Source organism: Candida dubliniensis, chromosome 1 (genome assembly GCF_000026945.1).
Source record: "Candida dubliniensis CD36 chromosome 1, complete sequence".
Classification (NCBI taxonomy): Eukaryota; Fungi; Ascomycota; class Pichiomycetes; order Serinales; family Debaryomycetaceae; genus Candida; species Candida dubliniensis.
Window position 1 is genome coordinate 958,311 of NC_012860.1, and position 21,861 is coordinate 980,171.

The window sequence follows — 21,861 nt, forward strand, 5'->3', positions numbered from 1 at the left end:
TTCAAGTGGTCAACAACTTTGCTATAAATATTGCCAAGTTTCTCCTTTGCCAAATTTTATTCTTTTTTTAATACCCTTTTTCTTTTTCTTTTTCCTCTATTATTTCTAATAATACTTTTTATTCTTCAATCAACCAAAGAATAAATATTAATATTTTAACTATCATGCCTTACACTCCTGTTGACATTCAAAAAGAAGAAGCTGACTTCCAAAAAGAAGTTGCTGAAATCAAAAAATGGTGGTCCGAACCAAGATGGAGAAAGACCAAGAGAATCTATTCTGCTGAAGACATTGCTAAGAAAAGAGGAACCTTGAAAATCAACCATCCATCATCTCAACAAGCCGACAAATTGTTCAAATTGTTGGAAAAACATGATGCTGATAAGACTGTTTCTTTTACTTTTGGTGCTTTAGACCCAATCCACGTTGCTCAAATGGCCAAATACTTGGACTCTATTTACGTTTCCGGATGGCAATGTTCTTCTACCGCCTCCACTTCTAATGAACCATCTCCAGATTTGGCTGATTATCCTATGGATACCGTCCCAAACAAGGTTGAACATTTGTGGTTTGCTCAGTTGTTCCATGACAGAAAACAAAGAGAAGAAAGATTGACTTTATCTAAAGAAGAAAGAGCCAAAACCCCATACATTGACTTCTTGAGACCAATCATTGCTGATGCCGATACTGGTCATGGTGGTATCACTGCTATCATCAAATTAACCAAGATGTTTATTGAAAGAGGTGCTGCTGGTATCCATATTGAAGATCAAGCTCCAGGTACCAAGAAATGTGGCCATATGGCTGGTAAAGTGTTAGTCCCAGTCCAAGAACACATTAACAGATTGGTTGCCATTAGAGCTTCTGCTGATATTTTTGGATCCAACTTGTTGGCCGTTGCCAGAACAGACTCTGAAGCTGCTACCTTGATTACCTCCACCATCGACCACAGAGACCATTACTTTATCATTGGTGCCACAAACCCAGAAGCTGGTGATTTAGCTGCATTGATGGCTGAAGCTGAATCTAAGGGTATCTACGGTGATAAATTAGCTGCTATTGAAGCTGAATGGACCAAAAAAGCCGGCTTAAAATTGTTCCACGAAGCTGTTATCGATGAAATCAAGAGCGGTAACTACTCTAACAAAGATGCTTTGATCAAAAAATTCACTGATAAAGTAAACCCATTGTCTCACACTTCTCACAAAGAAGCTAAGAAATTGGCCAAGGAATTGACTGGTAAAGATATTTACTTCAACTGGGATGTTGCCAGAGCCAGAGAAGGTTACTACAGATACCAAGGTGGTACTCAATGTGCCGTCATGAGAGGTAGAGCTTTTGCTCCTTATGCTGATTTGATTTGGATGGAATCTGCCTTACCAGATTATGCTCAAGCTAAAGAGTTTGCTGACGGTGTTAAAGCTGCTGTTCCAGATCAATGGTTGGCTTACAACTTGTCTCCATCTTTCAACTGGAACAAGGCCATGCCAGCTGATGAACAAGAAACTTATATCAAGAGATTGGGTAAATTAGGTTACGTGTGGCAATTCATCACCTTGGCCGGTTTGCACACCACTGCCTTGGCTGTTGACGATTTCTCTAACCAATACTCTCAAATCGGTATGAGAGCTTATGGTCAAACTGTTCAACAACCAGAAATCGAAAAAGGTGTGGAAGTTGTTAAGCATCAAAAATGGTCTGGTGCCACCTACATTGATGGTTTGTTGAAGATGGTTAGTGGTGGTGTTACCTCCACCGCTGCTATGGGTCAAGGTGTTACTGAAGATCAATTCAAGGAATCCAAAGCCAAAGCTTAATCTTGAAGGGTAGAAGTGTAATTTAGTAAAGAAAAAAATTTGAAAAAATAAAAAATACAAAACATGGGATTCATTTGAGATGATCCGTCGTTTGATGTCTAAAGTCTATTTAAATATGTATATTGAGTTTATAAGCAAATAGTAACTATTCAACATTATTTATATTTTGAAAACAGTTTTTGATACACAATTTATAAGTAAAGTTCTATGAAGGGGAAACCTGCTCATACTTGTAAGTCATTAGGTACACTACAGGACAAAAAGATACCGCGCTATCTTAAATCTGTGCTTCAATTTTTTCTCTCATTAACGCGTTGAGCCCATCGCACAATATAAGTTGCTCTAAAAAAAAAAATGACAGAAACAGCTTGAGAACTTAAAATTGTTAGAGTTCAATTTCCTTATACTCTTTGCAATTTATACTATTTTGTTGTTGCTTTGTTTCAAATGTTATGGGATTTATTGATCCAGGAAAATCTTTAAGGAAAAGAAAACTGCGGAGTAATTCACCCTTACCTGCTAAAATACCTAGAGTGTCTCCTTCCTTATCCCCACGACAGTATGCTCCAGCTATTCCAAAAGTGTGTTCACTAGCTACATTACCAGTGGAGATTATTCATAAAATATTTGTATACGTTGGACCATATGAAAACAATCTACCCTTAGTTGAAAAACACATGAACTCCATTCTTCGATTCAATGGTGATATACAAGTAGAACCTGTTTATAATTATCCCCTTTTCAAGTCCATGGTGAATAGTTACTTCCTTTTTGACTTGAACATAAGAATAAATCACCAATGTCTTCAAATGAAATCAAAGTATTATACAAGCAAACTTGAGACTATTCAGCAGCATCATCCGGAATACACGAGGAGTTCATACTACAATCGGCTACGTCGAAATTTGGCAATTGTGGAATCTACAGTACAGCTGTTCAATCAAAATCGCCATGCATTGTTGGTTGATATATTGAATTTTAAATTTGTATCAAGTCAGGTACTTTATAGATTAAACCAAGAGAGAGAAACAATGGGACAGGGACTATTGTCCATAAGATCAATGTCGGAGATCACATTATTGCAAAAACTGAGGTTGAAATTTTTGCGACTAAAATTCAATGAAATGGGTGACAACTTGAAAAGATTGTTGAGCGAGATAGAAAATGGATTGATTGAGACATCTGTGACTTTTGACATTGAAAGTATTCAACAGTCTTTATTTGATGAACCCGAATATGACTTGAACCCACATTTCCAATATTTTGAGGACGAAAATTTGCCAACAGAAGGATTCCTGTCATGTACTAATGACAGGTTTATTAAGATTTCGGAGGGGTTTATTAACTTCAACGAGGGATTCGAAGTAATTGAGGAAGAAGCTCCTGGTAGATCTAAAATACCCGAGCTTTTGTTTACAAAGTCGATTTATTCAAAACGTCACTACGATACTTTGAGCTATTTAAGACGTTTCTACAAATTTGGAAAAATGGACGGGCCGCGAATCATTATAAGCCTATCAGAAGTATTGGAATCCCCTCATAAGTATCAAGTTTTGAATTGGTTACAACTTGCGGGCTTGGTTGATTATGTGTGCGCCTGCAATAACCCACAATATAAATTTACTGAAGCGATTATCACGCTGTTCAGACTATTTGCTCATTATAATAGCAAGGATCACCCTTTGCTCTTTGATATCAAAATAGACATAGCAGATGCAATCAATAAGATATTTCAGATGGTAGAGACTTTGGTAGAGTATTTTTTTGCCCATGATCACAACAATGAGGAACGAAGACAGTTATGGATTGAGGCAATGCAACTTAAAAGTATTTGCTTGATAGATTTACTAAGAAAGTATGACGACAATCCCGATTACGATATACTACATAGATTTGGTTAACTTATAGAGCTTCTTTCTTTTTTATCTGTTTTTTTTTTTTTTTCAGAAAGATTTGTGTTATTCTTATTCATCTTATCTAGTATACCATTTTGTAAACATGCATTCTAAATATACAAAGTTTTCTAAACTAGTATTGTTGATCAATTATAGGTTGATGCAGATGATGTTGCTGTTGTTGGTAAGGGTCATTTAAATTCTGTGGTACTGCATTAGGCATTGTTATCTCATGAAACCAGGGATGCTGTAATGCCTGTCTAGCAGTTATTCTTGACTCTGGTCTCATTTGCAATAAACTCTGCAATAAATTCAATCCCATGGAGTCAAGGTTAGGAACAATTAATCGTAAATCTTGTGGAACAAATATTTGCCAGTTATTCTTGTAATTAGTGTACTGGCTTATTCCTGGCCAGGTCCTTTCATTTGGAGTACCCATTAATCTAAAAATTTTAATCAACTGGTCTTCATTTGCTGTCCCAGGAAACAAGGGTTTGCCGGTGCACATCTCGGCAAAGATACATCCAGCAGACCAAATATCAATAGAGGTCGTATAAGCTCTGGATCCTAACAAGACGTCCGGGGCCCTATACCACAAAGTAACAACCTCATTCGAAAAGGTATTAAATGGAATACCAAAAGCACGAGCTAAACCAAAATCACCCAATTTCAATTCACCTTTGTTGTTAATCAACAAATTTTGTGGTTTCAAGTCACGATGTAAAACTCGATTGTCATGGCAGAACATTATTCCTTTCAACAATTGAAACATAAAAGATTTAACAACTTTCAAGTCCAATGCCCCTTGTTGTCCATGAACTTCCATATACTTCTTTAAATCTTTATCCATATATTCAAATACTAGGGTCAACTTGTTTTCAGTGTGAATCACATCATACAAGGTGACAATATTCTCATGGTCCAATTCTTTCATTAATGAAATTTCTCTTATGGCAGTAGATGGTGTACCTTCTTCTGAATCTAGACTAATTTCCTTTAATGCCACCAAAGCACCTGTGGCTCTATTTCTTCCCTTGTACACAGTAGCATAAGTACCCTCACCCAATTTTTCAAGTTGCTGAAATCTGTCGTAGCAGGTATTCCGTTAGTATTCAAGTTCAAAGCAAACAATTCAGAACCAAAAAAAAAAAAAAATCAACATACTGAGAAGATGAGCCTGTCATTATTGTTAGGAACGCTTATATTAATGGGAAGTTGAGGATGAAGTTCAGTGCTGGATAAATCGTTGTGCTCGTGGTTTATCTACAATTTGTCCTTCTCTGGCGTTTGAGTGCGGAAACTTTCAAAAAGAAACAGAAAAAAAAAAAATGAGAGACAATACACAGATCAACATTTTTGTATAATACACGACATAATGTCCAACTGTCCTATCTGCAATTGCATATACTCCAACAACAAGGCAAGCTTCTAATTACAAAAGTCAAAGCTTCTACTGCCAACCAAGGAATAAAAAGGAAAGCACATTTTAGTGCTTTTTAGGTTCACTCTTCATTAAGTTAATTGAATTCTCAACCCAACCATCAGCCCCACCTTCTAATGCAATTATATCCAATAGGCGTATTCTTCTGATATGTTCAGGTTCATTTGCTAGCACGGGGATTTTCTCGCAGCTTATAATAGCGGCATTCCTGGTACTTGGAATACGCAACATTTCCTTTTGTACTAGCCAGCCATTCATAAGTGCTATATCTTCGACGTGGTCCACTAACGTTTTGTATGTAGAAGGGGGTGTTTTGAATGCCATATTCTTTCTTGGTGGATACCGTTTCCTCACTCCATTTATACCAAAAGAGCAGCACGGTATCACAATAAAAGGAAACCCTAACAAGGGAATCCAACAGGATAACTCATCTGAATGATTTCCAATAATAAAAGTATTTTTGGGGAACTCTGCTGTAGTGGATATTTGCTGTTTTGAGATTGAAGCAGTGATATCTGAGGACATTGGCTGTTGATCTAGTAAAATTTGTGGAACAATAATTTGTTCCAAAAGACATTGTTGTACTTTAGAGGGATACAGTACCCAAGATTTTCTTGCTCTGGCATCAATTCCCTTTCCTTTGTATCCTTCCAGTATCAATATGTGCACTAACAATCCATTCCCACAACCCAAATCTCGAAATTCAAACTTTTCCGGCTCAAAGTCATTTAATTTCCAATACTCTATTATAAATGCAGCAATGGCGATATCTTCAAAGACGTGTTTCCTCGGATCTGTAGACTCGCTCCAATTGTTCATGAAATAGTCCAGGTATTTCTTTTTCAAGGTGATATATTGGTTTTGAAAGCTGGTTTGGGGTACTACTAAATCATGATTTACTCTTTTTTCATAACCTAATTTCCTGCCCTGAGAATGTTTAGTGGCTGTATTCAATAATCTTAAAGCTATTCTGATTGGTCTGTCCTGTTCCGTCATGGATTTCAATAAAGTGAGCTCTTTGCAGTTCGGTGTCTCAAAACCAAAGGGCAAATAATGGACTGAAACCTTAAAGTCATTGTAGAGTATCCCAATTCCATAAACTGGCGGCAAATAATATGGTGTCTCTTCAACAGAGTCTATGTGAGGAATGTAAACCACCAAGTTATTCTTTTTGTTGTCAGTCAACATAAGACATGTCTGGTTAATAATGTAATCCTTGAAAGGGTTTCGGGGAATTACTCTTCTGACAATCTCGTGTCTCATTGTGAATTGAATGTCGGGTATATCTGGTATTTGTCTCACTTTGATATCTTTCAAATTTCTCAATAGCAACTCTGAATCGTCATGAGTTTGAAATTTTGGTATCTCGTTTGCGATCTTGCTAGTAAATGTTGTATCCCCTTCATCGGGATCAAAAATGTTTTCTCGTAAAATATCTGCTCTCATAATAACTGTTGAATTAATATTAGGTTGATGGATAATATTCAACATGGCTGCTTCAAAATGTTGTACGCTAAATCCAACTGGACTTTCATATATAGGAACCCAACATGGCCCTAGCACTGAGGCATTCGCTGTTAGTAGTTTTTTGTCTGAATGGTCCATAGTAGAATGCAAAACGAGAGTGATGCATAGACGTGTCTATTTGTGTCCAAGCTGATATTTTGGTAAAGGATTTTTCAGGATTGGTTCATGATGTGGTAGAAGAAAAGTTTTTCTCTATTGAGAGATTACTTTATGTAAGTCACGTGAAGACCATAAATGACTACTTCTACGAAACCCCAATTCAAAAAGTAGATTGGCTTTCTTATGAGTTCTATAACGTTAGAGTCCCGTTTGATGAACAGGTATGTTGGTATTAATTGTAAACAGAAACATTGCTTTTGTTTGGAAATAGAGAATTACTTCATATCAAAATCTACATCATTCACAAAACAATCCATTGCTTGGTTTTTTTATTTCATTTTAGTAGCCAAGCTGTTGAATATAACTATTTACTACTTGAGTGCCAGCTTGGTTAGAATTGGGTATCTTTTGAAGTAAACTCTTCAAAATTTCAATGTCTTTATTTCTGAATGCCTCTAATGCAGCAGATTCGTAATCATCATTTTTGATAAACATAGATATTCTCTCTTCATATTTGTACTTGGTCGAGTTTCTGATATATGTAGAAATATGACTTTGTGGGGCGTTTTTTCGCAAACCTAATTCAGCAAATGGCTCAAATCCAATTGGGGAATTTCCAGAAGTCTGATCACTCGAACCAAAAGCAAACTCGTACAACTGATCAAATTCACATCGGTCCATTAATGTGTTTAATACAAGATACCAGAATTTTTCCACTGATAGTTGAAAATTTGCAGCAATTTTTTTGGCAGGTTTAATTTGATTCATGACAATCAACCGTTTTAATATTCCCATCAAAGCCTTGTCTTGGTAAAAATCTGCCAAATAAGTATCGCTTAACTTCTTTTGTAACTCCAAAATTTGAATTTCACGCTGCAATGCTTTGGAGATACGTTGGTTTGTTGACCTATTGATACATTTAGTCAATACAGACTTGTACAGTTCGTAATAGTTATCCCTGTGCACGTCAGAATCATGTTTAAATTGCTGTATCTTAAAGACATTCAATTCGTATATCCTGTCTTCATGCTTAAGATATGTCTCAAGTAAACGTGGCGATGAATCCTTTGCTATTGATTCTTCCCAAGCATGACCAACAACGTCTCCGGTAACTTGTATGTATTCTGATTTAAATTCAATGTCCAACTTCTCAATGGCTTGCTTTGTCGAGTTCTCCTTTTTTGAAACACTTTCAGTTTGACTTAATACTTTAAAAAATTGTGATGTGGTCAAGTTATCTTGTAAATATAACAAAATCAAAGTAGACAAATCATAGTTCCCGTTTTGGAAAGATTTAAGCAATGCTAGTTCATCTTCATCAAGATCCAAGAGCTTACCAATTTTCTTTATGACTGATGGCTCCAAATGAAGCAACAATTTACACAATTCCTCTCTTCCTTCTTCATGTGCAGTTTCTGATATTTGATCAGTGGAAATATAATTGACCCTCGCTTTTTTTGTAGAGGAAATTAGCTTGTCAGTGATCAATTTGAATAAATCTATATCAGACATATCCAACTCTTTCCTAATCTTATAACAACACCAATGAATATATACTAAAGGTTTGGCATTCCCCAAATTCAATTTCTTAATGATGTCTAGACTTAGGTCATGGTGGTTTCTTCGTAAAAGCATTTTTATCACTTCTTCCCAGCCACCAATGTTCTCGATCTGCTGGTAAGTTAAAAACAAACCCAATTCTGGCGACCGAATTAGATTCAAGACTTTAATGTTATCAACGACAGATACAAATTTGTCAGAATCGAAATAATCATCGTAGTATACCTTTCCAAATGATACTGCCTTTAAAGCTCTTCTCTGCCAATCTGGCGAAAACTCCTCTAAAGCAACTTGAAGACAATCTTCCATAGCCTTTAACAACGTGTTGTCTGCTCTCAATAAAGAAATATTGCTGTCAGCTTTAGAAGCATTTGCAGAAAATTTGTCTACACAATCAGCCAAAATACTACTGGGGGCTGTTGATCCAACTTGGTACATTTGAACACAAGTTTCAGGCACTCTGCTTAAAAACTGGACTTTAGTGGTGGTAATAATCCTTAACCCATCAATGCTAGTTTGTAAGATAGGAATTGTGAAAAGTAAATCATCAAATTTTTTATAATCTGAACTCTTATTGTCCTTTTTGACCATTAAATTATCTAAATCAAATTCATCGTCATCTTCTATGTCATAAAAAAATGAAATTGATTGTTGACCTGGTCCAATTAGTTTTATCTCATCCTTAAATGACAAGACTATTGCATCGTTCCCACACCATTGCACTTGATATGGATCGCTGCTTTCATTTGAAGTGTCATAATCCAATAATATTTGGTCAAATTTGTTGCTTATAACAAATATTTTCTTTAATTGTTTGTTGAATAATGAAATGAGTTGTCCACTAGGTGATATCGCAATGGAGCTGAATGGTCCATCAGTTAATTCTTGATCAACTATTTCATAGCTTGCTAAATCAAAATCGACGTCAATGGAAAGTATACTTTTACGATACCCTAATTGAATAGTAACAGCTTTTTTGGTGCCGGTCTTTCCTTGAATGTTGAAACACTCAAAGTCCGAAGCAGCATAACTTGCTAAAGAAACAGCATAATTCGTGAAAGAGTCCAAATCTGTGACTATAAGCTTGCTTTCGAGCCGCACAACTAAAAATTTATTCCACGTCTTAACCTCCATTATCTTGACTATTTCTTCAGTTTGGTTGTTTTCTAAATTGGTAATTATTCGAGTGTTGTCTGAATTTGGGTCAATTTTATCAGCACCGTTAGGTGTTTGGCTTATGTTATCCATAGTGACTAAATTCTCCACAAAGTTGTACTCATTAAAGTTACCTATCAAGTCATAATAATGTCTATATTTGCCGTTATTCAAAACTATTATCAAATCCTCATCTCTTGTGAAATGAAAACTCTGAATATAATCATTGTGGGTACTATTATAGACTACTGACCATAGTTTGTGACCACTGATCGAGTATATTTCAATTAAATTTGGATGTGGTGCACTTTTTGAAGCAATAGCTATCAAAGTTGCATTAGGAGATAACGATACTAGGTAGTTGGAATATAAATTGTCGATTGTCCAATTCAATTCATCGTAGCATGTTCTGATATTATAGTATACATTTTGTAGTTTCAGCCAATTAAAACTTGGATTAGATGGCATTGATAAGTTGGTTGTTATATATATATTTAGACTGTAAGAAGTACAACTGTTCTTGATTCCTTTTAGCTATGTTTTCGTACATTTCATTCGCTTTTTTTTTTTGTTGTAAATGTTTTGTATGTGGTTTGCTCGATCGATAGGGCAAAACACGATTTTTGTCATTTTCAAACTCCTTAAGTGTTTCCTAATAGCGTGTCTCCTACAAGATAAACACAATAGTTTGACACAGGGTCTTTTATAATAGAGATGTCGCTTTTGAATACAGAGTTTGTTACATTAGTTTCCTCGGATAACTTTAAGTTTGTGATTTCAAAAGACGTGGCATCGATTTCATCAGTGTTAAGGAATTCACAAGGATTTGAAGAAGGTAAAACGGGGAAGATTAAGTTAGACATGGATGGTGATATATTGGAATGTATTGTGGAATACTTGTACTATCATCACAAATATAGGGACTCGGTGACAGAAGGTAAGGATATTCCTGAGTTTAATATCCCTACCCATTTGGCTCTAGAACTATTGGTTAAAGCCGACTATTTGGATATATGAAAGCGATTTGCTGCAGAAAGGTTTATTATGATTAATGGATGAATGTAGACTACCTAGAGGATTGTCGTTTATTAGACACATTTGAAGATGCAAGTCTTAACAGTGATGATTATAAAAATTTCAATAGATAATGGCAACCACAGATAATGCATTTACTCTTGCTTCATCCTTTATAGTAAGTCAAGTATATAGATAATTATAATGCAATATCAAGAACAATAACCCGAGAGGATTCAACATCTTTGTTATTTAGTTTGTTAGGGGTGGGTTAAGTATACACATCAATCAATTTGTCAATCCCCTCGCTCGGAATTGTGGATCAAAAGTCTCCTCCTGACTTACACGTTCAAACTGAGTAACATAGAAAACGGAGAGGAAAAAAGTCCTTTGATACGTTATCTCCTGGATTTGTCATTACGACCATATCTATAACTCCTAGTAGTTCTTGTATTTAAAAGACGGAATAGAGATACTCAATCCCTTCAACAGTTTAATTGTCTTTCTTGTTATTTTGATTCCCTTTGTCAAGAATTATATATGACTACTACTACCACCACAACAACAACAACAGCATTATTAGACACCCTATCAACCGAGGTGACGAACCTTGATCAGTCAGGGACTGATAGCTTGAACGACTTGCTACAGGATTCCAATGAGTTTTTAGCTGAACTAAGACTAATAGAATTAGACCTAATTGAAGAAGTGAATAGCCAACAGAATGAACACACAAACCATAAACCAGTGGACTCGGTAGACAAATTACTGAAACTATCCGATAAATGGTACAAGTCTTCTATTTCCAGATTAAAGTCATATAATTCTGCAAATAACAAATTCAGTAAAAATATTTTGAATAACCCCAAGTTTAGTATTGAGTTGGATGATGCGTATACTTACCCATTGCTATTAAACAATTATCCACACAATAATCAGAAAGATGACCACGAAAGCCATGCATCAACAATAAGTAAAGAATCTAATATGGGAACATCAAAAGATCCTTATTCAATACTTTCAAAATCAAGCCAGTTGGAGAAAATCAAAAATGAAAATAGAGAAGAACTTATTAAGGCTATTGTTCTTCATTTATTGAAAACTGGTCAGTGTGAAATTGTTCCAGAAGTCTTAAAAGAATTGCCTGCAAACACGTCAAGTGTTATTGACCAAGACCTATTTAAGAAATTTGAGATTTTGAATCAAATAGTTGATAATATAATAACTAGGCATGATTTGTCAATGGCACTTCAATGGTTTCAAAAAAAGTATAATGAAAGAGTAGCCATTAATGCCAAAAATTCAACTTTGCCACCGAATACAAGTGCAGACACATTTGGATCTATTAATCTATCTTGGGATCAGAATGATTCCTTTTATGATATTGAATTTAAGTTTCATATGCTACAGTTTACAATTTTACTAAATGGAGAGAATTCATCCTTCACACTTGATAATGCACTCAAAGCTTATTTATATTCAAAAGACAATTTTTCCAAGTTCTTCAAAGATTACATTAATGAGATATCACCATTGATGACATTGTTGCTATTCCGAACAGATAAAGATACTGAAACTCTTGATGATTTCTCAAAAAAGCATATGGTTACTACTGTTAAAAGTTTTATTACAAAAATGAAGCAGGGATTTTATATGGAGAATGAACGTAATCAAAGAGGTATGGGTCATGGGGGTGAGGCAAAGTTTGTATATGAGTTGTTAGCAAACTTTGAAAATATTCATGATAGTGGTAATTTATTCACCAATCTTGCTAACGAATTTATTGCGGAATATTGCAAGGATTTGAAATTATCTAACGATTCGTCATTGTTCCAAAGTGTTTTAGCAGGACATATATACTTGCCAAGTTTTTATAAATATAATCAAATTCAATTGAAATTGAAAAAGTTGAAACTGGTTTCCGGGAGCAAACTAAGTGAAGATAGTTCTGGTGTATCGAACTCGACAAATAGCATATCTGATAACCAAGTCGAAAATTTTGTGGCAACGTATCATTTTGAGTTACCGTTTCAATTGCCAGACTCCAATAGGTTTTTATTTAAGTATCATCCTATTTTTATTTGTCCAGTTTCGAGGGAACAGTTAATCCCTATCACCGAAAATGGTTATACAACACAGGCTGTTGTGTTAAACTATTGTCAACATTTGGTATTGAGAGATAGTATTTGGCATTTATCGAAAAAGGGTATAGATATCTTCAAGTGCCATTACTGTTACAAGAAACATAAGTACAGTGATGTCACAGATGCATATTTCATCGACTTGTAAGAATTTTGGGAGTTTATAGGTTTTATTGCAACTTGTTCATGTTTTTTTTTTTTTTTTTGGTACTGCTTCATACTTTACTCTTTAACTAGTTTTGCTTGTTTTCACAATTAGTGTTAATTTCTATTTAATAATATGTCTTATGATATGAATACAGATATACATGATGATAAATACAGGAAGCGTGGAACAGGAGTTAGTTGGCACATCGACAAAGTCATCCATTAGTCTTTTCATAAAAATTACCATTTCTGATTTCACCAAATGTGGCACCTTCTTCACCTGTTAGCCAATTGGGGACTTCTTCTGGGTTTAATATTATTTCCTCTGGTTCTGTTGATTTCACAGATAATTCATGCAAACCTCCAAACACATCTGACCCTGTTATTTTAAACTTAATGTTAGTTCTTCCATCATCATCGATACTTTTCTCAGTTCTTGCAACAGTTGTTTTTTCTCGAAGAATAAATTCTGCGTATTGGATTGGAGCAATGGAATCAAACTCCGTATCGTTAATATGCCCTTCATTTGCAGCTTGATCAGGGTTAGTGTCCTCGTCTTGTTGTTGAAGTTTTGGTTGCTCATTGCTAGTTTGTTTATTACCTGTAAGTGATCCTTTGAATCGTAGATTTGCAATTTTCTTCAATCGTTGAAGCTTTAGACTGTTGATGTTTTCGGCTGTGCCGGCCTCATTTTCAACGCCTGCTTCACTGACTTCATTTTTGGATACTTGATGATCCTCGACTGCTCCAAGTGGTAACATGTCCACGGTCCCATCAGCATAAGGAGTCCAAATACCTAAGCTGTTTCCGAATCGATCGCACCCTTTTAAAATATGCATTGATTGGATAGATTTCACAGGGAATTGGTTCTCTGGGGTGATTAATTTGAGCAAGTTGTTTTTACTCTGTGGTAAACTTCTCTCGAATGCCTCCATAACTATGCCGTGGACCATGGCATCGTTGTTAATGGAATGGACAACATGGGGCGAATTAATAAAAATCCCAAAAAAATATGCCTTGTGAGATATAATATGTGGTTTTTCGGTAATATCCATTCCATTTAAATCAAACACTTGGATCCTGATCAAGATTATCGGTAGCTTTGGATGTTTGCATATATAAATATATGACAAGTACAACGACGACAAATTTTTCACCAAATTATCTAGAAACTCCCTAGGGTTGATCGAGATCGGCACTATCTTGTCATGCATATCCTTTACAGTTGAATAAATCCATGACTGGGTACTATTTGATTTGTCCACAATAAGCTGGCAGTCGATCTGAGATATTTGTAGTAGATTCAATCCTTGGGTCCAATACTCAAAGATTATTTTGTCGATGAGCTTACGTTTCGGGGTGCGATTAATTGATTTTCGAAACTCGTTCACTTCCTTTATGATTTTTTTGTTGAAACCTTGCTGAGTGTACTTTGAAGGTGGTTTTGGTTGTGTGTTCTTGAGCTTGGTCCATAAGATGATAAATTGGAGTATAGAATTCTTGGATAATCTGTCCAAAATATTATATAAAACTTTATGTCCAAGGTACGGCACATATGTATTTGGTAATATATTCTTGTATGATCGAGTTTGCTGTTCTAACCTTGACATTGCATCAACAAAACCAATTATTAATAAAACTTGGTAGTAATATAATATCGTGTTTGCGTTTGTTTACTTTTTTTTTTGTTCATTTTTTCTTTTTCTTCCTCTTCGAGCTTCTATTATGATTTTTCGAATTGTAGCATTTGCACGACATGCAGAAGTGCATTTGCGTAAGCTGGTAGCACATACCAAGGCTTAGAAAACTTGAATCACCTGACGATACAAGAGAAGGAAGGAATATGAGAACTGCAGGCATATATGCCCAACAGCATCGGTATTACTTACTTCCAATGAAGTAAAGGTGGTGGGTATCGCCTTTGACGAAGAGAGATTATTTATACTAGAGTATTTCCCCATCTAGTTGAAACTCTTTTAAGAGGCTGGGTTAATACCGCATTTTTCTCTTTAGATTAGAAGTACATACTTGACTTCTTATGTTTTTTCTTTATTTAATAAAGGGATGTCAGATAATAATATTACTACTAACCATCAAACAATTGACAATGGTGATTTCCCATCACTTAGGATGTTGGGCGATAAACAAAATCTAGTTTTAGATGTCGCAGTTGAAACTGCTGACATATATATTGACAACATTGGTGATTTTATCTTTACTCGCCATGAAGCTGATGGATCTATCCATCTTGTTCATGATCCCTTGAATCGTTGGTCGGTAGATCAGATTCCTGCTGAGTTGAAGAAAAATATGGAAGTCACTTATAGTCAATGTCTTGCTAGAGTGAGTTTAATTAGTACTGATAGAATCTGTATGATTTTGAACATCACAGAGCAGGTGCTCGATTCCGTCTTTAATAGTGAGTTAGCAAAATCTTTTGCGAAACCTCCTTTTAGTCGGTTGATTACTCATATTTTAGATACCAATCTAACTGTTAGCAGACAAAACTTCCTTTTCCCGGCTTATACTTTTCATAGAGTTCGGGTGGGATCGTTAGATTCTGATAATCTCGTTGAAAAAGTGTTTTTTCTTCGTGATTTTGAGTTCAAGTTGATGCAGAGATTGTCTCAGATCAAAAGCTTCACTGAACGGTTTCCAAATTGCCATTCTTTAAAGGCTGTTATTCTTAAGGCTGCTTCTCCATCGAGACTCACTGATCTGGGAGAGATTAGGTTGATTTTGGATCACATTAAGAGCAATCTTCTTAACGCTAAAGATGCTCGTGAATGTTGGGAAAGGTGTAATGAATTACCTATGCCTAATACTGAAGCTGCTAAATTTATTCGGAAGTTAAATTCCAAAAGGAACTTTGTTCAATGGTATCTCAATGTCTCGATTAAGTTCAAAAACAAAGCAATCGTTGTCAAAACTTTGACACACCATTTTGGTCGCTTTAAAGACGGAGAAGAACCAAATGCTGATAATGTTGTTAATGATATTATCAATGAGCCAGGATTTGTTAATGATATGTTTCCTATTCAGATGTCATTTGATCAACCAACTCTGAAGCTGGATTTGAAAAACAAACAAGCCAATAATAGAAGAACGTTTCATAACGATGGTAAAGATGGTAATGGAAAAATCAAGAAACTAAAAACCGATAACAAAGGTTATGTTGCTGGCGGAAAAACAAAAGGACAAAATATGACAAGTTGTATGTGAGCGCTTGCGAGCGGTTATAGTCGTGTAGCTTGGTTAACATATATATTACTACTATAACGTGTTGTAATTGGGTTCTTGCCTGCCTCGTCCGCCCTCTATACCTGACCCAAATTACACCTGGGAAAAACTACTTATTTATATACTGTTGTTCTCGACATTGCGCACCACGTTCCCCGCTGGGTGTTACCCGCTATCTCCTCTGCTTTGGCTGGATACGTTGCATTTTCCATTGTCATAGGATATTTATCCTCGGCACTACCTAACGCAGTCTAGGTGTGTCTGTTCATTTTTTTTGACAACTACCGATTTCTGGGGAAGGCGGTTGCCACCAAACAACATAGAGTTTAATATGGCTCATCGGTCAGTAATCACAGGTCAAGTACAAGGAAGCTCAAAGAATTTTTTTTTTTTACGGGTCAGCTAATACCAAAAACTGTTGATTATACATTGTCAACTGTCCTCTATTTGGGTTCTATATGAATGACTCTCTCTAAAAAAGAAAGATGAAAATCTTTGGATGCTAGTATCCCTTTCTCTAGTATCCCATCTTCAACGTTCTGTTGATTATCAATTTTGATCAAGACATCCTCCTGACAAGACTTTGTGAAAGAACACTTTTTTGTATAGTACTCAACTAACCCATGTTCTTTGATCACGTCTGCGTGTATAATGATTGTCCGAAAATCATTAAGGGTTCCCTGAAATGATATTTGTTCAAATCTTCCACTATCCAATAGACATTGGTTTATTATAAAGTCTAGAAAAACTGGAGCAGTGTTCCGCATAAACGATGTGAATGCAGTCAATTCAAACTCTTTGGTATCTGGCTTGACCGTGCCATGAAATGACCTCAAGCCAACACTAGCAATACATCTATTCAAGGCCTCCTCAGTAAATTCAAAATCACTATCGACAAAACTGATCTTTGCGGTTTTTATATCTTCAAGATTGAAAATCGAATAATAACGTTCTGGAATATCATTAGCAAAAACTTGACTGAATGTAGTTGCAACTTTAGTCAAATCTCGTTTATATCCTTCGTTGAAAAACAAATCATCAAACTTTTCCTCTTTTCCAAGTAGCAAGTAAATACAAATCTCATCCTTGGCATCAATTGCTAGATCTGACAAGACTGAATTGTTATTCTTGATTCTTGGAGATTGAATGATACCAAATCTGTACCTAGGTTTATTGTATGAAGCATTGATCAAATGTTTTAGATTTTCAAACCTTGAAGATGCAGAATCCTTGTGGATCCAAGAGTATGGCAACGCAAGAATCTCGAAAGACATGTTGGAATAATTAATGCTACATTGGGTTGTTATTCTTGTTGATACTGAAAAAAAAAAAAAAAGAAGAAGCAGGAAACAAAACTCTTGTTGAGGAGGGTAGTGTAGATCGTCAAAATTTCTTCTACATATCAAGTGTTATGTTTTAATTTGCGGTGAAGCTACTGTTCTTGATAAGAAGAATTCAGGGATGCAAATTAATCGAAGTATAAGTATAAGAACAACAATCAACACAAAGTTGTTATAAGGAGTTTGTCTTGCTAGACAATGAATTGAATCTAGACTACTAAACGATCGTATAGAGGCTTTTTTCTTAGTAGGCGGTCACTTGCTTTTGTGGTTGCAATTGATTTGAACCATAACAGATCATCTCTATCAATTGAAACAGCAACATCATCATCAACAACAACAACAATATTCTATATAAAGAGATACAAAATCGTCTTGGCACAATTTCAAAGTTGATTGGTTGGTTTCAGCAACACGGGTAGACGTGTAGCGTGTATTAATTTATGAAATTGAAAGACGTGTACCAAGTTAGTTTCGGCGAAATCCAGTTTAGGAAATTGGTTTTCCTCAAACTTTGAAAATATAAACATCGAAAAATTATTATCAAAACATCCGGTATTCGGTCCATTTATCAAATAGTTGTTTAGTGAAGAGCAATTGATGTAAAGATGAATTTCAAACAATTACAAGATACTTCCATTACACAGCCAAAGCACTAAAGATTATTGGGAAGGAATTTCTTAACATTCTTGAATTAAGTTGTAATGACAAAATCTGTAATTACCTCACCTTCACATTGTACATCTCCTCTCCGCAGAACAAAAGAAAAAAAAATAAAACAAGTCAAAAGTATGAAACGAAATAATATGAAGACATTGTCAAATGCCATAATCAGGTGAATATATATTTCGGTTAAGTTTAGCATGGTCATCCAAGTGATAGTAGTAGCAGTAGTGGTAGTTATGTTGGAGATGAACAGATGTTGTCTCAGTTCATCAGTTGTTTTACAAACGAGGAATCGGGTTTTGTGTAAGAAAATCATTTGTGGCGGTAGTTCACATCGCATTGTCGGGCTATCGCCACATCACATACGCCTTTAGGAGGCTGAAAAGGAAAGAAAAGGCGACTTCTTCGTTTCTGTATTTAGTTGATGTTTGATTTACACTCACTCATCTGCAATAAGACAATTGAGACATACTGTTCACAGTGCTTCAAAGAATCACATTATCAACTCTCTACCATGCAAAAGGATAGGAGCGGTTCGGAAAAGCAACCGGAGTGGTGGTAATGATGTGGTTACAGGGTAATTTTGTGCTACACTTTCCGAGTTCTTCCTTCCCCTTTTCCCTCCTCTTCTTCTTCCCAACAAAAAATGCGAAAAAAAAAAATCATTCGATTGACAACGAAAAAAAAAAAAAAATTCTGCTGAACAATAGCCACACAATTAGTAACCACTTACTATTATTATCTGCTTTTTCCGCATACAATTACAAATCAAAAACGGAAATGTTGAATAGAAAAATTTTTTGATTTTAGCAGATGTTGCATGTAAATCTTGTACAATCAAAAAAAAAATATCATAACATGAGCCCACAGTTTCGCAATCTGTTGATGGAATCATGAAACCAGTACTATAAATATTTCTCTGTTTCCCTCTTCTCGAAATACCAAGTTTAGACGTTTGTAATTTATCTCATCGTATTAATATATCATTAGTAATTTATTCATTCCTATTCATAATGCATTCACTCTATGCTAGACCAAGTGCGTTCCATTCCAAATCTTCCACTGCTTTACTATTAGGGTATTTGGCTATTTCCACTACAGTTCCGTTCCTTTTATCTTATAAAGAAACCAATAATAATGCCATTGATAATCAACTGTTAAAAGGCACGATATCAGCTAGATCATTATTCACCAAATTGTGAGTGAAATCTCCGGCAAGTGACTATAAATTACACTGGTTGTTGATCAGTTGCTTGTGTTCATTGCTTTGTCAAAAGTGTGATCTTTTTTTTTGCCTTTTTCTTTGTTTTTTTTTTTTAATGTTATTTGTTTTAATCAATGGGTGTAAGGTTTTTTTAAATGGTTATCGGTCCGTATTTTTGTTTTCGTGTCAGTTTTTATTATTCATCATAATAAGAGTACAGTAAAGTGCTCATAGCATCAACAGTTTGTATAATTTAATTTAATATACAAGTTTAAAGTTTCACTGAGGAAGAGAAACGCTCTGGATGTCAAATAAAGATGGTTTAGCATTTGAAAACAATCCAATTAGAGCCATTATTTTCCCATTATCTATCTTTGACCACTCATAGCTCTTATTGATATAGTGACTGGAAAGCAGATAAAAAGGAAAAAAAAAAAAAAAAAACAATTGGGGCGAAACAGTGGTTCTACCATCGTGGTCACTTGCCAGTCAATCCTTTTTTTTTAGTTCATGGGATGTTCAAATCCCCCACACTTCTTGCTTCTCCTGAAATGCAACACGATTGCATAGTGGCCAGTCATTTTTTAAAAAAAAACCTGGACATGCACTGTCTATATTTGCTCATAGTAGCAAAAACCAACCTCTATTGTTCTACTATATTGTGCGTTGTAAGGTGCATTTATTGTCTCGATTTGCTTGTTTGATAAGGTGCATCTAAAATCATCATATCACTTTTGATTGCTTTACATTTTGTCTTGTGGATTTTTTCCTTTAATACCCCCTTAATTACTTGAAAGGGTTGAAAACTGTGCTCTAGTTTAACTTTGGCCCTGTCATAATTGAAGGATATTTTTTTATGCAAGGTCAGTTCGTTTTTCCTTGTAATCTAATTATATATGGTTTGAAAAAGATAAACTATTTTTCAACAAATATTCGTCAATTTTTGACCCTAAAAAAAAAAAGAGCGAAATACGTAAAATTTAGTATAACCAAATTCACACTTTGTTAGATGTGTATTATCAAGCCTATGTACAAGTTTGCTTAATGTAACAACTGCTCTATTTACTTGCTTGTTTCTTCCAGTGAGCATCTTTGAAAATGGTTTTGATATCTGTCAACCCATTAACAATATTGAACATAGTATCTTTCTGTTCTAAGTCTAAATTTGGGTTAATGTTAATATCATGAAGAGTACGACTGGCCAATTCCGTCTTTTTACCTTTATACTCCAAGTCCTTAGTCTGTCCTAACACAATAGTCTGCACTCTTTCTTTTAAGACATCTTCCTTTGGGTCTATCTTCCAAGTCCGCTGCAAAATAAATCTGTTCTTTGACCCTGGAAATGCTTGGGCAATAACATCTTTTGGCAACATATACGGATATTTCGAATCATTTAATGATAATTTGGCAATGGAGGCTAATCTAGAAGCAACAGTAGCATTAATACTTGGAACCTTGCCGTAAAAGAAATCCTCAGCAATAACCTTTGGTTGTAATGGAACGGCAGTCAATTCTTTAGACTTGATTGGTTTGGCTACTGTTGGCTTGCGCACTTCTGGTTTACCTTCAATGGTATTTCTTCTAGGAGTAGATCTTTTGAATGATCTATCATTGAATCCACTAGGTCTATTACCTCTATTATTGAACCTTGCAGCTGGTGCCCTTTCCCCTTCAACTGTCTTTGGAAATCTGGATGGTCTCGTATTGCTTCTTGGAGCACGAAAGTTAGTCTCCGAGTTTCCTTCTCTTTGTTGCTGTTGCTGTTGCTGTTGTTGATGTTGTCTTGGCATTTGTTGCTGTCCTCCTTCATTGAAATCATTTCTGACGGTCCTATTGGCAAAATTATTATTTTCTTTTTTTTGCCAACCAGGTCTCTTGTTTCCAGCTTCAAATAATCTCGAATTTGCGGTCTTGTTCTTCAACTCGGCAGCTTTTGCTGAAACTTGATCGATTCTCTTAAAAAGATCACTCAAATTTAATTTGACGGCATCACTACCATTTTTGCTGTTATTAGACGAGTTATATCTAATCAGCCTCTTTGAACTATTAACTAGTATTCTCTTTGTAGTTGAACCCAACATTTATCGCTGACTACTTTTAAACCGGTACAGTTAGAAACAATTTGATATCGCTGAAAATTTTTTTTTGTTGTGAGCTTTTTCTTTGACATATTTGGCTTTTTTTTCCCTCTCCCTGCTACTTCTTGGGATCCCCATTATAGTAATCAACTTGTAGTTTATGGAAAAGTAATATGAGTCTACATAGCTAATTTTGGATAGTATTAATATCGTATGGTTGCTAGGACTCCAATTGAACCAAATTTCATGAATTAAAGTTGAAGCGTATTGTAAAGCGTTAAGAGCTTGACTGTATGAACTCGTTATTTCTCTTGCTTTAATCAAGAAAAGAGTAATGTAAACTACTAGTTAATGTGTGACTCTACTGTTTGTCTTTTTATATAACCCTCAATTAGCTTACATGGTTATCACTAGTGTAACACACCTCTGTCAATTGCCAAAATTTTTTTGAAATGACTCCTACTGTCCCCCCATATTTTACCCATACTCCACTCTAGAGGGCACGTGATCGAGCGTTTTTTGTCGACCAATCAAATC

General features: G+C 35.3%; 12 protein-coding genes across 12 annotated transcripts, besides 2 other annotated features; 5 read left to right on the forward strand and 7 right to left on the reverse strand. All coding sequences in view use genetic code 12, as the record gives it.

Annotated features, from left to right (window-relative positions):
- Positions 1–164: 164 nt before the first annotated feature.
- On the forward strand, positions 165–1,817 carry CD36_04240 (isocitrate lyase, putative; the record flags this gene model as incomplete). Its single annotated transcript, XM_002417049.1, has 1 exon — positions 165–1,817. One exon carries the CDS (start codon positions 165–167, stop codon positions 1,815–1,817), a length of 1,653 nt encoding a protein of 550 aa, XP_002417094.1.
- A 452-nt stretch (positions 1,818–2,269) lies between these two features.
- Positions 2,270–3,718, forward strand: CD36_04250 (conserved hypothetical protein; the record flags this gene model as incomplete). Its single annotated transcript, XM_002417050.1, has 1 exon — positions 2,270–3,718. One exon carries the CDS (start codon positions 2,270–2,272, stop codon positions 3,716–3,718), a length of 1,449 nt encoding a protein of 482 aa, XP_002417095.1.
- A 127-nt stretch (positions 3,719–3,845) lies between these two features.
- Positions 3,846–4,896, reverse strand: CD36_04260 (cyclin-dependent serine/threonine protein kinase, putative; the record flags this gene model as incomplete). The annotated part of the gene is made up of 2 exons (XM_002417051.1): positions 3,846–4,797; positions 4,877–4,896. 2 exons carry the CDS (start codon positions 4,894–4,896, stop codon positions 3,846–3,848), a joined length of 972 nt encoding a protein of 323 aa, XP_002417096.1.
- A 302-nt stretch (positions 4,897–5,198) lies between these two features.
- CD36_04270 (methyltransferase, putative) lies at positions 5,199–6,758 on the reverse strand (the record flags this gene model as incomplete). The annotated part of the gene is made up of 1 exon (XM_002417052.1): positions 5,199–6,758. The coding sequence occupies one exon, from the start codon at positions 6,756–6,758 to the stop codon at positions 5,199–5,201; it is 1,560 nt and encodes a 519-aa protein (XP_002417097.1).
- Positions 6,759–7,118: 360 nt separating this feature from the next.
- On the reverse strand, positions 7,119–9,962 carry CD36_04280 (uncharacterized protein; the record flags this gene model as incomplete). The annotated part of the gene is made up of 1 exon (XM_002417053.1): positions 7,119–9,962. The coding sequence occupies one exon, from the start codon at positions 9,960–9,962 to the stop codon at positions 7,119–7,121; it is 2,844 nt and encodes a 947-aa protein (XP_002417098.1).
- A 246-nt stretch (positions 9,963–10,208) lies between these two features.
- CD36_04290 (elongin C, putative) lies at positions 10,209–10,511 on the forward strand (the record flags this gene model as incomplete). The annotated part of the gene is made up of 1 exon (XM_002417054.1): positions 10,209–10,511. The coding sequence occupies one exon, from the start codon at positions 10,209–10,211 to the stop codon at positions 10,509–10,511; it is 303 nt and encodes a 100-aa protein (XP_002417099.1).
- Positions 10,512–11,048: 537 nt separating this feature from the next.
- On the forward strand, positions 11,049–12,797 carry CD36_04300 (conserved hypothetical protein; the record flags this gene model as incomplete). The annotated part of the gene is made up of 1 exon (XM_002417055.1): positions 11,049–12,797. One exon carries the CDS (start codon positions 11,049–11,051, stop codon positions 12,795–12,797), a length of 1,749 nt encoding a protein of 582 aa, XP_002417100.1.
- Positions 12,798–13,011: 214 nt separating this feature from the next.
- On the reverse strand, positions 13,012–14,406 carry CD36_04310 (conserved hypothetical protein; the record flags this gene model as incomplete). The annotated part of the gene is made up of 1 exon (XM_002417056.1): positions 13,012–14,406. One exon carries the CDS (start codon positions 14,404–14,406, stop codon positions 13,012–13,014), a length of 1,395 nt encoding a protein of 464 aa, XP_002417101.1.
- A 120-nt stretch (positions 14,407–14,526) lies between these two features.
- Positions 14,527–16,001: a mobile genetic element (LTR and putative Gag ORF).
- Positions 14,861–16,018, forward strand: CD36_04320 (putative Gag protein, transposable element protein; the record flags this gene model as incomplete). The annotated part of the gene is made up of 1 exon (XM_002417057.1): positions 14,861–16,018. The coding sequence occupies one exon, from the start codon at positions 14,861–14,863 to the stop codon at positions 16,016–16,018; it is 1,158 nt and encodes a 385-aa protein (XP_002417102.1).
- Positions 16,002–16,304: a mobile genetic element.
- Positions 16,305–16,479: 175 nt separating this feature from the next.
- Positions 16,480–17,310, reverse strand: CD36_04330 (conserved hypothetical protein; the record flags this gene model as incomplete). The annotated part of the gene is made up of 1 exon (XM_002417058.1): positions 16,480–17,310. One exon carries the CDS (start codon positions 17,308–17,310, stop codon positions 16,480–16,482), a length of 831 nt encoding a protein of 276 aa, XP_002417103.1.
- A 760-nt stretch (positions 17,311–18,070) lies between these two features.
- Positions 18,071–18,382, reverse strand: CD36_04340 (hypothetical protein; the record flags this gene model as incomplete). Its single annotated transcript, XM_002417059.1, has 1 exon — positions 18,071–18,382. One exon carries the CDS (start codon positions 18,380–18,382, stop codon positions 18,071–18,073), a length of 312 nt encoding a protein of 103 aa, XP_002417104.1.
- Positions 18,383–20,304: 1,922 nt separating this feature from the next.
- Positions 20,305–21,327, reverse strand: CD36_04350 (conserved hypothetical protein; the record flags this gene model as incomplete). The annotated part of the gene is made up of 1 exon (XM_002417060.1): positions 20,305–21,327. The coding sequence occupies one exon, from the start codon at positions 21,325–21,327 to the stop codon at positions 20,305–20,307; it is 1,023 nt and encodes a 340-aa protein (XP_002417105.1).
- Between the last annotated feature and the right edge of the window lie 534 nt (positions 21,328–21,861).